Genomic DNA, 15,948 nt, shown 5'->3' on the forward strand with positions numbered 1-15,948 from the left:
TGCATAACTTACTGTTGATTTCTAAAGGTTTATTTCACACGTGATGAAGAGCTACAAGGAGATAACCGATCATGCCAATATCTGCAAGAGCCAATTCGCTTTCTTGTTTTATTTGTTGTTTATAATATTAGAGTGTTCCAGAGACATAACACCTTCTTTAGCATTTGTTAGGTATCTCAATACAAAGTGCTTGGACTTTGTTGTCATATGTAAATTTTGTGTGCATTTTATGGCAGTTATTCATAAAAATATCAAGTGAGGCATTCCCCATCCTTCAGCAAATTACATGCTATGTCCACAAATCTTACAATTCTTATAATAAACTTATCCGCACTCAACTCTTTCACTTCCCTCATATAAAAACCTCTGTTTTACAGAAGTCCAAAGAGATTAATCTATTGTATTTCACTGGCTCAAAAAACCCCAAGACATAAAACAACAAAAACAAAATCCAAACCCCAAACCAAGCCACCACCAGCAAACACCAACCAATCAACCAAACCACAACCAACCAAGCAAACACCAACCAGCCAAAAAAAAAAAAAAGAACACCAACAAAAAAAGCACCAAACAAGATCAGGCTAGTAGGTTAATAACTGCTTAAATAAATTCCCAAATATTTTTGAAATTGCAATTTGAAAGACACTTCGATCTCTTTCACCAGCTATAGATAATAACTTCCGAATTTCAGATATTTATTAAAAATACTTCCTGCTATGTCTGTAACTTTATGCCCTAATTATTTAATTATTTTGAGATAAAGATGTTATCATTCCCTGACTTTATTGCATTAAATTCTTTGAATTTTGTTTCCAGTTTAGATAGAGATTTTTGTATTTCCATACTGCTCTTCTGTATAACTGTCCTGATTTCATCCTCATCCTTACTAAAAACAGAGGCATAGCATTTGTTGGTTTTGGACCTAGGTCTAGTTTATGTCTAATTTTGACCAAATCTCTAATCTAGAAAGTCGCTGCTTTTTATTGGTCTCTGTTTTTATAACTGAAGAAAATATTACTGTTTCTTTTCAATTCTTCTGCAAGATGTAACTCAGCTGGACTTTGGAAAATTCCTGTTTTATCCTCTTGCTTCTTGACCTCCACATTTCAGATTTTTTATATTGCTACAGCAATAACTGGTAAACAGTATCAGTTTGAGATTGTCTTTGGGGTCAGTATGAAGCGACTAGATTTTAGAAATGCAAATTATAGGTTTTACTGAATATGTAAGGTCCTCCTTTAAGGGAAAAAAAAAAAAAAAAAAAGGAATGCAATTAGTTACTCTTATTTTCTCCATAGAACAGATGAGGTTAAGATCAGAATAATGATAAGGAATTTGGGAAGCAACTTAGAAAGCCCATTTCTACGCATTCCTATCATAGGTGATGGGAAGTCCCATAGTTTGATTTTGTTATTGATGTTCACAAAATTCTTTCCCCTGTTTTGAACCTATGCACATTTCTCACATGACATTCTTGAAATTCTTCCAGTCTTCATACAGATGGTGCATATCTCAGTATCTCACAATTTAACATAAAGTAAATTCTGTACTGAATTTAATGGAGCTTTCTGTAGAGTTACGAATTTGATACTTGAAAAAAAAAATTATTTGCTGTGCCAAGTGTGTTTTCTTCACTTCTCATAGCAAATACTGAGACAACAAGATTGAAAACAAAGCATAGATTTGGTTGGTTTAGTGTGTGTTTTATTTTTTGACAGCTGGCAGCACACATAAGATTTGTTTCTGCTGTAAGTACAACTACATGATATTCCTAAAGAAAGTACTATTACATCTCAATTTCTTACTTTAATATGTCTTAGTTGGAAATAACAAAGTATTTTTTACCTGTTTAAAGCAAGCTTCCACCAGATTTGGAGGGAACATATTTCTGTGGAAAAGAAAAAAAAAATAACATGAGGAATAACAAGACTTTAGTAATACCTTAAGTAGAGGCACAGCTAACAAAGAATTGACCAGATAATTTTCAAATTATGAATCAATAAAATTTTTTCAAATTAATCCTAAGACAAATATGTAATTTTGTGTACAGTGAGTAGAGCTTTGCATATATAGCATTGGCCTGGTTAGCTTTATCAGGACAAAATGTAGTAAGGTTGGATAGATTCTGGCAATATCAATGTCTGTATCCAATGTTGTATAACAGATCTGGTTATGGTGCAGAATATTAGCTGAATTACCAAATGAACAAAGCTCTGTGGGTCAGTGATGAATTTTAATTTTGTATTTATTAATGTTTTCTGATTCCAGATTAATAAATAAGTTATTAACATTTAACACATTTCTACTTCTCAGTTTTTGCAGTCATGTAGAGCCTAGTACCTCAAGGCATCACTTGATTTAGAGTCTTGTTGTGATTAAGAAATAAATTTTTCTGAACTTTGAGTATTCTTTAATAATAACACATACACATATAATTATATATGTGTTTGTATACTTGCTACATATAGGGGTTTATTTCTCTGCTTTCTGTAATAGTGAGTGACATTTGTGAGGGAATTAGGAGCAGCCTAACTGAATAAATCTTGAGGAATCTGAGTGCAAACCTCTTCATGGGTCTTTCTGAAGTCCCCCTTCCTGGCAGCATGACTCTTGGAGGCCTTTCTCCATGTCTCTGCTTCTCCAAATGGGTTAGTGGAACAGAAAATTTTGGTGGCTTTACCTGTGGAAAAGCTCCCGAGTTCAAAACCTCAGCTTCCCTACTCCCAGGAATACATCTGTGACATATTAGCTCTATAAAAGAGACATTGCAGAGTCTCTGAGCAAGGAGAAAACAAGATTTCATATCTGTGCCCCTCTACTTCAAGCATTTTACTTGCCTGCTTCTGGAATTTTTTTCCCATCCATACAATTTAACAAGCTGAGTAGATGCACCAAGATCAGTGGCTATGATTCAAAATTAAGATGAATAGCTAAATCAGGGATTCAAGTGAGAAAACCGTTGAAAGTTGGAAGTAAAGGAAAGCAAAGGAATTTGGTAATAAGGATTGTGCTATGGAAGGAGGGGAAAAGACCCATGCAGATAGCAGAACAGAAGTCTTCCTTTTATGCATGAAAGAAAAATCTTTCTTTGAATATTAAAAGCAGTTTCTTCCCCTGTAACATCCTGATTTGAGAATAAATCCATGTATTCTTTTGTAGTGTTGTAGCAGTTAGAGACATTGGTATTGCATAGTTGGAAGAAACTTGCCTAGTTTATGCAGTCACTGTCTAAAAATCTCTATTTTTGTTCTCATGTGCATCTAAATATTGCTGTCATTGCTATTGGTACAGAAAATGTGCAATATCATAGCCATACCTGATTAAATCAAGAAAGGCATCTGCTGCTGTCACTTGCACAATTTTGCCTTCTCTGTGCATGTTTTCTTTAGTACCTTTCCCAGGGTGGATGATGACCACAATGATTATACCGATCAGTACAGCAATGATCGTAGTACTCATGTAGTAGACTACTGCTCGGACTCCCATCTTTCCTGATGCTTTACTATCCAGGGCAGCAATTCCTAGTAAATTTAAGCAGAAGGACATTCACCTCATACAGTTGTGAGTAAAGAGTATAATCTCAGCATTATAGAAATGGTTTAGTGGGAAGAGTTTTGATGACCAGTACATTTAAAGCTACCCAAGGTAAGTTGGCCCTCTTTGCCACTCGGACTGTCACTGTCTTCCCATCCCACCCCTTATGCTTGTTATTACGTAATTTTCTGTTACAAGAGTTACAGCTTTCTGTGCTTTGTTAACACTGTTAAATGCAAAGTTTGTTGGTCATATGCAGTGTGGCATTTCCTGTATTCCAGGGAGCCAATTCATGTTTTTTTGATTAGCATAGTGACCATAGTCTGAAAAATGTGGCTTAAAAATACGCTGCACCTAATTTGTCATAGTAAGAAAGAAAACAGAGTACCTTGAAGTAATGTTGATAATGTTTGCTATGACTAATGTGCATAAAGAGTTTTCTTCAGTCTCTAGTGAAATGACCTCAGTTTACCTCTGTCCCAAGCCATGGGAGTTTTAAACAGATTAAATGCTGTTAGCTTGTTTCAGAAAACCCTTACTATTGTATGAATAAACATTTAGAGTCTTTTATAAGCTTTGCAAAACTTACGACATTAATCCTAATTCTTGGCTCATCTTAATGCTTCTGACCTAATGTGAATAGCAGGGTGCTCTCTATGGCATCTGCTGAAGTGTTTGTTCATCAGATTACACCAACAGGGCTGCACTGTGGTTTTTAAATGAAGGTTTAGTTCTACCAGGGAAAAAGCTTTGAATCTCTGAGAAGGAGTGTCTCATGAGGACTGTCAGAAATCGAAATGTTCTTTCTCTTTCCAAGCAGGTGCCATTAGTGTTCTTCTCCTTAAAATGCCCCTTTACTCCTTCTCCTTAGAATTTCAAGTAGTCTATAACTTCACCATACTTCATCTGGACAGGTACACCATTTGTCTCAAAGCAGTGCTCATGCTTCTTGTTGGAATCAAGCTTTCAAAGTGCAAAATGAAAAAAAAAAAAAGGTCAGGAAAGGATCTCTTTGCTTTATCATCTCCTCCTATGGAGGAGATGATCATCCTCAGCTACTCCTATGGACTCCTGTACGGCACTGTCTAACTCAGACTTCTCTGGACTACCCACAAATTTATCTAGATGCCATCTTTGAACATATGAAATATGATGAAAGTTGACCACCTTCAACTCTGGGTACTTGTCTCAGAGGAGAAAGCATTTGAAATGAGGCAACAGGATTGCATGAATATAAATAATATGGAAACATAAAACAAGAATAATGACCTGGCAAAACTAAATGTTTTCTTGAATATACTGTACTTCTGTCTATATTCTAAAGGAGAAAATACATGCTACTGGAGTTACAGTGAAAGTATGTTAGTCAATGATGTACCTGAGATCAAGGCTGTGTTCCGGGCTCTGATCAAATCTTCAAAGTATAAAACTAATCACATGCTTCATACTTACTCTCCCATTTCAGCTAGTGTTTGCCTGTCCTTTCAGCAGAAGCAAGTAGAGACAGTAAGATTTATACCCACAAAATGAATTGCAAAGGGAGATCACTAGATTTGCACCCCAAATTGCTTGATATACACGTACCTTTGCATTGGAAGAAAAACTGTTACTGACACAGTAAGAAACTGAAAATGGAAATACAACATTCAAAGCACTTGCTCGTTCATTTCTCTGCTCAGCTTTTCGATCTATAAAACTGGATTATAGTGCTTGTGGTAAGGTTACATTTATGTTTTGAAACTCCGTGAGAAAAATGGTGAATACTACCAAGTAATGAGTATTCTTATCTTTGCAAACAAGAAGTACTGTGGCCTCTTATCTGTGGATGTAGGATTGATTAGTTTTTTTGCAGTCCTCAAAACAATGCAATTGCAAAATAATGCAAATATAATTAACCAATGAATAAAAATAAAGTCAATCATTTTTTTAGAATTTTTGATCTGCTACTGAGTTTCACAATGTTTATATCAGACAGAATTTGTTAAAATTTTTATTTTTAAAGTGTCAGTGTGTAACTTAAAATCAAGTATAATTTAAAAAGTGAAAAATTAATGCATGTATGCTAGTCCACTCAACTTCATATATGTAAGTTACTGTTTCATGTTTTTGCTATTTCTAAAGTAGCAGGAATGGGCTATGTTTTTTTTCATTAAAGCTAAGATCAGCTTTAAGCTTGCTTTACATCCTAAAATATGAAAAAGTCAAATTATGTAGGTTGTTAGGATGGTTTGGAAATGCACAAATGTTAAATCAGTCAGTTCCCAGAATCCTACCCTTGCCAGCTTATAGATTAAGGACTGGATGCTGAGCACTGTCAGCCTAGGCGGTTCACAGGCAGACACACTTACTGCTTTAACCAAGCCTGATCTTTCTTCGTACGTGACACTTGATACTAAGTTGAGTCTCCTACACTCTAAAAATCACTAGGAGTCAGTGCATGGCATATCTTACAACTAAAGATTGCTGTGTTGAAGGATTAAAGCTTGCCATTCCATTTTTTTCTTGGACTGATTCTGGGACTGAGTGATGAACCATGTGCAAGTGGTATGTCAGGGAGCAAGAGTCATACTCTTTTCTTTATTAGCTGCTTTCCAGCTTGGCTTCCTATAATGGACACTGGCTGTGACTACATGGCCTCTTATTTTAGAATGCTCAGTATCATTCCTGCTCTTGCCATCATATAAATGGCTTCTCAGCTTGACAGTAGGGAACAGCAATTCCTCTCTTCTTGAGTTCTAACCACTTGTGGCGTGTGTAGCAGCAAGCATTCAAAGCAGAGGGATGACAGACCTAAGTATGAACAAAAGCTGTATGAGGAGAAGCAAGGCCTCACCTCAGAGAGCCCTTACTGGGGTGCTGCTGGGTAGCCTACCCTCCCACTGATGTTAGTGGGAACTCAGGGAACTCACAGGAAGGACACTCAATACTGTTCAGACCTGAAACTGCAAAAGCTTCCACCATACCAAGAACAAGAATTATCAAAAAAAAAAAAAAAAAAATTAAAATCTGTTTTTAAAGCATGAGAAAATGAAGGGGTTTGTTCTCTTTGCATTTTAAGATGTTGACATAGTTTCTTAGAACTGAATGAAACTCTGGAAGGGTCCTTAATGGAGAAGCAATAAAGTTTGCTCCAAAGCTTTCATGTGTCACAGACCATTGTATCCTCTGTGTGTCCTTTCACAGCCAGCCAGCAGAATCCCCTTTGTCCCGTGGGAGATGTATGTGCCCCTTTCATCCTGCTCGCTGTTCTCTCCTCCACACGGATGCTGGCTTCAGCACCTCTGCCTCCTCCCCTCCCTTTCCCCAGAGGGCCTGGGAAACTTTGCTGTGCCACCAGTCCCCAGGCACAGGGATGCCTTGAAGTTGTCACGGCAACCTGTAGCAGAGCGCCTGCAATTTCTCCCAGCGTGTGCAAGTACACAACAAGAATAGGAATGATTTTTTAAGTATTGATGGGGAGGGAGGGAGGCAGGGGAGGAGGAAAGGAAGAGAAGAAAGAAGAGGGCAGGCTGTAAAACTGCAAACAAACCCAAGCCCTTACCCTTGTCCTCTTCCTTCACCTACTCTTTCCTTCTCTCGAGAAGTAAGGGAGGAATCAGTCACACTGTGGGTGAAATAAAGACATGACAAGGAGTTCTCCAGAATGTCAGGGCAAAAAGCAAAGCACTATGTTGTTCTTTAACAAAGGTGTTAGAGAAGAAGTAGGAGTATTTTTATGATGTAGGAAAGGCAGCAAGTAAATAATCATGTAATTGCAAGAGAAGGCAAAAGAGAGAAAGGAAGCAGGGAAGAGGAGAAAATATCTAGTTAAGACAACTTGTTAAAAATCTTGAATTGTTAATCTGATAGTTCTGATTGTTCATCTGACTTGATCATGGTTCTGCAAATTAACATGAACTAATGATGCAGTAAATTTTTTGAATAGCTGCTATACTATTACTGGGTTTATGTTAATTATATAATTCTGTATCATACTTATGATTCTAGATTATACAAAATTCTAGAATTTACAAATCCAGAGTTGCTCTTATTGTTTTTAATTTTCTTGACATCAAAAGCATACTGTACAGAATCTATGCTTAATCTGCAATTATATTAGGACACACTAATGAAGAGGGATGGTACAGTAGTCCTCAGTCAGGTCAAAGATAAAATACAGTAAGCGTGTTTTCCTTAGGTAGCATTTAAGCCAATAATAGCTTTGGATCTGCTTGTTTGAAAAAAAATTCCAAGCCAAAACCCAGACGCTATGCTAAAAAGTACTACAACTTCTGAACACTGTCTCCCTTTAATTAGCTAAGTATATCAACTTATTTTTTGCAGAACAGTGAAATTGTCCTCAAGTCAGGCCTGAGATTTGAGCTTTAGCACGTCCTAATTTTCCTGTTACGTTACCTAAGAGTTTCTGCCTATGATAAATGGTTGGCAGCTGGTATGACTGAGGCCCTATATCTGTGTGCAAAGTCCAACTCAGCAAAGCATTCCTGGACTTAAATTTGTCTTTAATGTTAATCACTGATGTAGTTTTCTGAATCAGGGACCATAACTAGGAGTTTTTAAATGAGATCTTTTTCTTTACACTCAACAGTAAGTAGTATGCCACTGAAGAACTGGGCAAATAGCAAGATTTATTTTCTTTTCCTTTTCCTAAAAAAAAGTCACTTCTCAGGACTGATCCTAGTACCTTCAGTGATTTTATCATTTGTCAGAACAAGCAAGAATCTTTGTCACTGGGGGAAGAGGATGTGCATGTGAGTATATACATATATGCGTGTCTGTAATTTCAGTTTGAAAATAGTTGAAATGCTCAGCTACTGCTTCTCATTATGAAAGTTCCTGAAATCTTTATGCTGCCCTTGAAAAACTCCTGGAAAAATTAAGTTTATCTCATTGCTTTCTTATACTAAAACTCTTGTGTTTGTAAAAAGAGAATATAACATTTTGCCAACAATATTTTTAAATTCTAGTTTCTTTAAAATTACTTTTGATGCATAATGATCAAAATTTTAAATATGGAATAGAATAGGTCAGTTCGAAGGGGCCTACAACAATTATCTAGTCCAACTGTGTGACCACTTCAGGGCTGACCAGAAGTTACAGCAGGTTGTTAGGGGCCTTGTCGAAATGCCCCTTAAGCACTGACAGGCTTGGGGCATTGACCACCTCTACAGGAAGCCTGTTCCAGTGTTTGACCACCCTCTTCGTAAAGAAATGCTGCCTCATGTCCAGTCTGAACCTGCTCAGATGCAGCTTTGAACCTTTCCCACGTGTCCTGTCAGTGGATCCCAGGGAGAAGAGCTCAGCACCTCCCTCTCCATATCTCCTCCTCAGGAAGCTGTAGAGAGCAATGAGATCGCTCCTCAGCTTCCTTTTCTCCAAACTAGACAAACCCAAAATCCTCAGCTACTCCACACAGGACAATAGTACTCCTGCTCAGTATGAGAGGAACTGCAAGTTCAGAGCCCTGCTCCGGGCACTTGGCTGAGGAGCCACTGGTGTGAGGCTCCATCTGTGGGTGTATGACTGCATGCCTCTAAGCCAAAATCCTGCCGAGACATAGTGATATGTTGTTGCCAGTATGTTAACCACTTCTGAATGAGTGTGTGGAACTAGCTGTACATTCTGGTCCTCATATATACTGACCACTGAAAATAAAAAAGAGGATTTATATGATTAAGATGAATTGTTTCCCTATTCAACACATTAGAACCGAATTGATGGCACTTCCTTGCTAATGTAAATTTTTAAATACATTTCCTTCAGACATTTTGGGATCAGTCTCTAAAAAACATAACATTATGTACAGAGCATTTTTTTATTGCTAATTATTTTCTTGTTTATTTTTTGTGGTTTCTTCATTAGGAAATTGCAGTTTGTTGTTAAGGACTCCTATGGTGGAACAGCAATAATGGCAACTGTTGACTCAGGAGTGTTGTCCTAATTTTGTTTCTTTAAGGTTGTCTTTCACTCTCCTAATGAAGCAGTCTTAAATGAGCTACTCCCGACCTCCTGCAGCCATTTAGCACTGTGTGATGAGTAAACTCTCAGTGTGCGACCATGAGAACAACCCCTTTTGTGTATTTGTGAGGATTTGTGGAAATGAATAACACTGTGCAAGGTCACAGTAAAATATGCTGAGAAAAAAATTTTAAGGAAAAGCAATGGTTAGGTAAAGACAGTGGGGTAATCACCCAAGTTTAACTAACATGACTAGGCTCTACAGCCTTATTCTCTAATAGCTACTGAGCATGTCCTAAGTGGTGCTGAGCATTCCCAGAAAACAAAAGTTAATCAACATCTAACACATCGACAATTGATTCCCTCACAAGATCAAGTTCAAAATTAGCCCAAACTCTAGATTATTATTTTTAATAGCAGTAGCAGTAAAAGAATAAAATTGCAAAGAAGAATGCCAAATAACATTTTCAAATAACTATATGCATTGTTGAAGTTAATTAATATTGAATCAATACCGCTAATGACTTCCCGAAGCTACATAAATACATGTCTGAAGTATAGATCTGTAGACCTTTTTACATGAACTGATGGGACAAGCTGCTCCCAATTCTCAGTTTAATGTATCCTTATTTGAATACGGAAATTTAAAGAAATTAGGTATTTTATTATTTTTTCCAGGTCCATTAAGAATACTGGGCAAATATCTCACAGGAAAGTTAGCAGTTGTATTTGAACCAAATTATGTGATCATGATTAAGCCAAGCTGGGATAAAGTAATGCAATTCAATGAGCCAATTAAATGGCTAAGAGTGGCTCCTGAAGGACTAGACCTGTCCCACAGATTTGTAATCCTATCGCATCCTTTACCACCAGAAAACCATTAACCATGGATTTTGTAGGGTTAGTTTTTCTGTTTGTCATCCTGAATCATCTCAGAATCACGTCATGTGAACACCAGAACTTTTACAAGGGAAACAAAAGGAAAACACATCTGGGGGCAGAAAACTACCATTTTGACAGCAGTTTCCCATTACTTTAAGTTGGCCCTATTGTTGCACTGCAGCCTTTGCTCTTTGGTGACAGCACCGCTAAAACAAGTTAAGCGTTCCTAACTTGTGCCTTCTCATCTTTAAGCTGTTCTCGCCAAGCATCTGAGCAAAGACCATTCACCATTTGATGACAAGAAGAGAACAAGGGTGTGTGAAAGAGCACCTGAGCTCAGGAGAGCTCTGGAGGGCCATGGCTACTCAAACCAGCACTGCCTTCAACAAGAAAAAATCAACATAAAAATATACCCTTATGAAGATACAGACATGTTCCTGTTATATGTAAGAAAAAATCTCACTGCGTATGTGAATCAGAGAAATCACAGACAGGTTGGACTTAACAACATGTAGAAGAGTCCACATAAACACTTAAATAAAGTGTTTCACTTTCTTTGTGAATTCTCCACTACCACAGTGAGGAGAAAGTTTGTATATGATAAGACGTTTTCTAGAGGATGCTAACCTAACCTTGGTATGTGTACTTATTTCTTATACTCATAGAACATTTGTTTTGAAATATACCTGAATGTGGATGCTGGATACCTCTCAGTGATACTGAAAGCTTTGCATGTGCAGAAGTAAGGCAAACTGAACATTGTACTCTTTCTGTTGATCCCATACTTCTTGATGGAAACAGCATAAAAATACATTAGCAAATAGATGTAATATGTGCCAGCCTCAAATATGTTTCCTCCGTCCCCTTCTAACTCTCATTAAGGGAAAAGATTTTGTTACTGACCATGTTTTTTGACCCTTCATTCTCTTGGCTGCAAACACATGCTCTTCTAGTCACAGTTCATAAATTAGAAGGAAAATGTTTGTGAAGCCATGGTAAGATAATGACAGAATATCACTGACTGGTGTAAATGGTAGAGACCCAAATAACGTCTCATGGATTTACTGTGATTTCTACCTTTCAGTTAACTATGAATAATGAAAGACCATTTGTTGCCATTCATCACTGGTACTGCTCTTTCAGTGGAATAACTTCACTTTATGAAACACTGCTCGGTTTCAGTGCATCAAGAGTAGTTGTTAACTTATGAAGAAATATGGCAGTAATACATGCCAGTAAGTATTTCCTAGGTCATCAAGTATGGCATTCTGATACAGCAGGCAAATATATTATGCAGTCTTGGTTGGAAATATATTGAGCTTGAGGTTCAAATAATTTGCTACTTTCAACCTTATTGTTTTCATTGTAGGGTATTCCACAGCTTTGCTCACATCTTACTCTACTTTTTCCGTGTACAAATAACTTGATTGGTCAACAGCTCAGTGTCCAGATGGAGATCAGCGATAAGTTGTATCTCTCAGGGGTCTGTACTGGGACCAGTACTGTTTATTATCTTCATCAATGATACAGTAGGATCAAGTGCACCCTCAGCAAGTTTGAAAATGACACCAAGCTGAGTGGTGCAGTTGACACAGCTGAGGGACAGGAGGCCATCCAGAAGGACCTGGGTAAGTTCGAGAAGTGGGACCATGTGAACCTCATGAGGTTCAACAAGGCCAAGTACAAAGTCCTGCACCTGGATGAGGGCAACCCCCAGTATCAATACAGGATGAAGGGATTGAGAGCAGCCCTGCAGAGAAGAACTTATGTGCACTGGTGGATGAAAAATTGGACATGAGCTGGCAATGTGCGTTTGCAGCCCAGAAGGCAAACTGTGTCTTGGGTTGCACCAAAAGCAGTGTGTCCAGCAGGTTGAGGGAGGTGATTCTGCCCCTCTGCTCCACTCTGGTGAGACCCCACCTGGAGTCCTGTGTCCAGCTCTGGAGCCCTCAGTACAGGAAAATCATGGACTTGTTGGAGGGGATCCAGAGGAGGCCACAAAAATTTTCAGAGGGGTGGAACAACTCTGCTGGGAGGACAGTCTGAGAGAGTTCAGGTTGTTCAACCTGGAGAACAGAAGGCTACAGAGAGACCTTGTTGCAACCTTTCAGTACTGAAGAGTGGCCTATAAGAAAAATGAGGATCAACTTATTAGTAGAGCCTGTTGCAACAGGACCAGCGGTTATAGTTTTAAACTAGAGGAGGGGAGATTCAGGATAGACACAAGTAATAGCAGATGCCACATCCCTGGAGACATTCCAGACCAGGCTGGACGGGGTTCTGAGCAACCTGATTTGGTTGAAGATGTCACTGCTCATCACCAAGGGGTTGGACTAGAGGAGCTTTGAAGGTCCCTTCCAATCATAACAATCTATGACTCTTCCTTTAAAATTCTTCTCTGTGTCAGGACAGTGTTTATCAGTGGGGGCAGGGAAGAATTCCATAAACTTCCTCAGACTGTGCTTGGTTTTGCTAACTAATTTATAGGCATCAAAGTAGTACACCTCCCAGTAAAATTAAATGCATAGTTATGGTATGCTTAGATGCTGCATTTATTGAGTGTCAGTGATATTTATGGTACTATAAGAAACTTCTTGCAAGAATATACTCTAGTGTTCTGAGAATTATAGCTGATTTACTTTTTAGTTTTGCAATATAACAGGAAAACTAGTAAGAAAATACATTTCCTGAAACTCACATCTGCCTGAGAAGGACCCTACTGCGGGGCTGTTTAGATACCCATTTAACTCTTCGCATTATTCTATCTTTTACTCACAGTATTGGAATGTACCAAACAATATGCTTTTTGAAGGGAAACTAGGGAGTAATTTATCTTCTTTATGTGTGCTAAGCAGAGCAGGAGGGAGAGGCAAGCAGGGATTCACAGCAAGCCATGGAGCAGTGATTAGTAACAGCTGACAGTCTCAAACCAAGGCTCTCTTTCTTCGGTTACCTCATTGTAAAAACAGAGTACAAAGGACTGACTGTCTTCAAGCCAAGAATCAGAGACCCAGGAACACAGAAAATAGCAGCTCACAGTTTTTTTGGTAACAAAACACGGCTGCTACCTGCACAGTGCTATTCTAAAAAGACATCCTTTTATGTTCAGACATTTGGACTAAGCTTTCCTGAAAACGGGATTCTTCTGTTGGGCATAAAGCTGCTTATTTTCTGTATCAGAAGTGAAAAAAATGAACACATTTGCTTAAAAAACGCATAATGTAGTGTGGTAAATGATTTCAGTTTAATTAGGAAAAAAGTTAATCGTGGTAGCCGATAAGCCAAAGCACACTGAGTTAGTTTCAATCCTATAGAATCTGTTGTTATAAGACCAAAGTAAATATGCTAGTAGTTGTAAGATTTCTACCCTATTCCCCAAGGATGAAAATGTTGATTTTCACTTATTGTGAGCATATTGTTGAAAAAATCTACTTTAAATGTGAACCTCACCACATCCTGACAAGATTCTACTGATAAAGATATGTTTGTCTTCTGGATGGTGTTAAGCACATTACTTGGTTCTCCATAAAAATCCACAATGAAATTTCTTAAAATACGTGTTTAAGCTTTTAATCTGCTAAAATGCTGGTCTGAGTTTTGGCAGACCATGCCTGGAGTCCTTTACAGACATTTTTGTACGTGCAGCACTTATTAAACAACATTCCACAAATGTGTAGAGCTTCTGTTATCTGACTGGCTGTATACTGTGTGATGAAGCTGTAAACTGTTTGCTATGCTGTATCACTCCTGATCTACTCTAGCTGCTGCTGAAAAATAATATGAAATACTTAATACAGATGTGAAATTAGAGGTATCCATAAAGGAACCGTAGCTAGTAATACAATATAATGTAAAACTGCATTTACTTTTATATCTGGTATGTAACAGAAGTCTGAAGAGACACTTCTGTTGAACTGCTGGGAAAATGAAATGAACATAAATCTAGACAGAGAGGTGCAAGATTTAAAAAATGAAAAACTAAGGTTGCCTGTCTAAAAAAAGATAGAGGCATATCTCCATCTGTGTGTGAACTGACACAGGGTTTGGGGTACGGGATTGTACTGATCTGTAACTTGTTACAGCTCTATGCTGGAGGTATCACCTTCTCACTTAAAATGTGTCCAATATTGCTGGCCAGCTGGTACTTGGCTTCTTCACTAAACTTCCAATAATAGACTCTATTGCAGTGATAGTGTCTTTTATTTGGATGATTGTCCACTAGGATCTGACACTAGTTAAGTTAATTTTATAGAGTTCATTCAACAGCTGTTATCTGGAAAGAATCTTTGCCCAACTGGATGTGGCCCAACTAAGATTTGAACTAATGGCAGCAAGTTTCTAATGCATCTGGTAACAACCTGGCCTTTAGATTTCTGCTTGTAATTATAATTTTAGCATTTTTTAAAAATTCCTGAGATTATCTTTCTTTGTTAATTCAGCAATATTAACGTAATGTGGAAAAGAATGGTATGACATTGTCTTCAGCTATGCTCAATAAGACTTGTTTTTTTGGGTAATCTGAAGTTACTATAGTGACTGCTATCTCACTAAAAAAATCCTGCATATTTTTTTCTTGCAGAAACTACTATCTATGCTTGTAACAGGTTTGCTAATTGCTCTATCTTTTTTTTAGAAACCTTGTCAGTGACACAACACTGATTGGTGCGTATATGTGCAACTTAAAAGTGACAAATGTTCATTTTGCTTCCAGAGAATTTATCCGAGCTGCTCATTAATCTGATGCTTTCCTCTTTGTCGATGTTTCACACAACCTGCTGGTAGTTACGTGTTCTTGTAAGCCTTGTATTTTATTACATCCCTTCCCATGTGCCACACTTTTTTTCAGTTTGTACTATTTTACAACAGTATGTATGTTTTCATGGGCTGTTCTTGATGGATTCACACTTTGTTAACCAACTTTTCTCCTCTCACACCTCAAGTATAATTTTAGTTTCTGTCAAGTTGTAGTGTTGTATGTATTCACATGAAGCGACATAAATCACTTTGAATGGAGCTCCGTGTTGTTTTTGCCATCCTGCTCGCCACACTGATGTAAAATTAGCTTGGTTATCTATCTACGACAGTGAACTCAGCAATGACAACATAACATTTTCTCAATTTGATGAAACTGATCCTGAAAGACCTTACCCCCAATGCTATATTGACTTTGCTGCAGTACCTAGTGTAGTGGGGCCTCAGTCCCTCTGATAGTTCAGGTACAAATAAGATGCATCACTATGTAGTGTTATCTATGAATATCAAAAGGAAATGCATGGAACTCTTTCGTGTCTCTAAGCCATTATTTGTATTAGAAATTGCAGAACAGTAACTGATTTGACAATAGAGAGTACTTTTAGATTGTAATTTTTCAAAAAAATCACATTAAGGTGGATCTGATAAAAAAAAATTCTGCACATACAGTTTTATATTGGATAAAAAATAATCTTGTATTAATAAAGAATCTAGAAACAATATGAGACTTCCTTTATCAAGTAGAACAAAGTCTGTTTAAAGAGCATGGATCTGGTGCAGACATAATGTGAAAAAGTTTTTATAGGTATTTTAAAATTTGTG

At 37.6% G+C, this 15,948-nt stretch overlaps 1 protein-coding gene across 1 annotated transcript in view; it reads right to left on the reverse strand.

Moving 5' to 3' along the window:
* The window catches only part of SLC1A3 (solute carrier family 1 member 3), a 65,374-nt gene that overhangs the window by 17,970 nt on the left and 31,456 nt on the right, over positions 1-15,948 (reverse strand). The window contains exons 4-5 of the mRNA XM_065860926.2: positions 3,317-3,521; positions 1,846-1,888 (exon numbers count right to left, since the gene is read on the reverse strand). Of these exons, the coding sequence (XP_065716998.1) occupies positions 1,846-1,888; positions 3,317-3,521 (248 nt within the window). The remainder of the gene's footprint in view (positions 1-1,845; positions 1,889-3,316; positions 3,522-15,948) is intronic.

This window comes from Patagioenas fasciata, chromosome Z (genome assembly GCF_037038585.1).
Source record: "Patagioenas fasciata isolate bPatFas1 chromosome Z, bPatFas1.hap1, whole genome shotgun sequence".
Taxonomy (NCBI): domain Eukaryota; kingdom Metazoa; phylum Chordata; class Aves; order Columbiformes; family Columbidae; genus Patagioenas; species Patagioenas fasciata.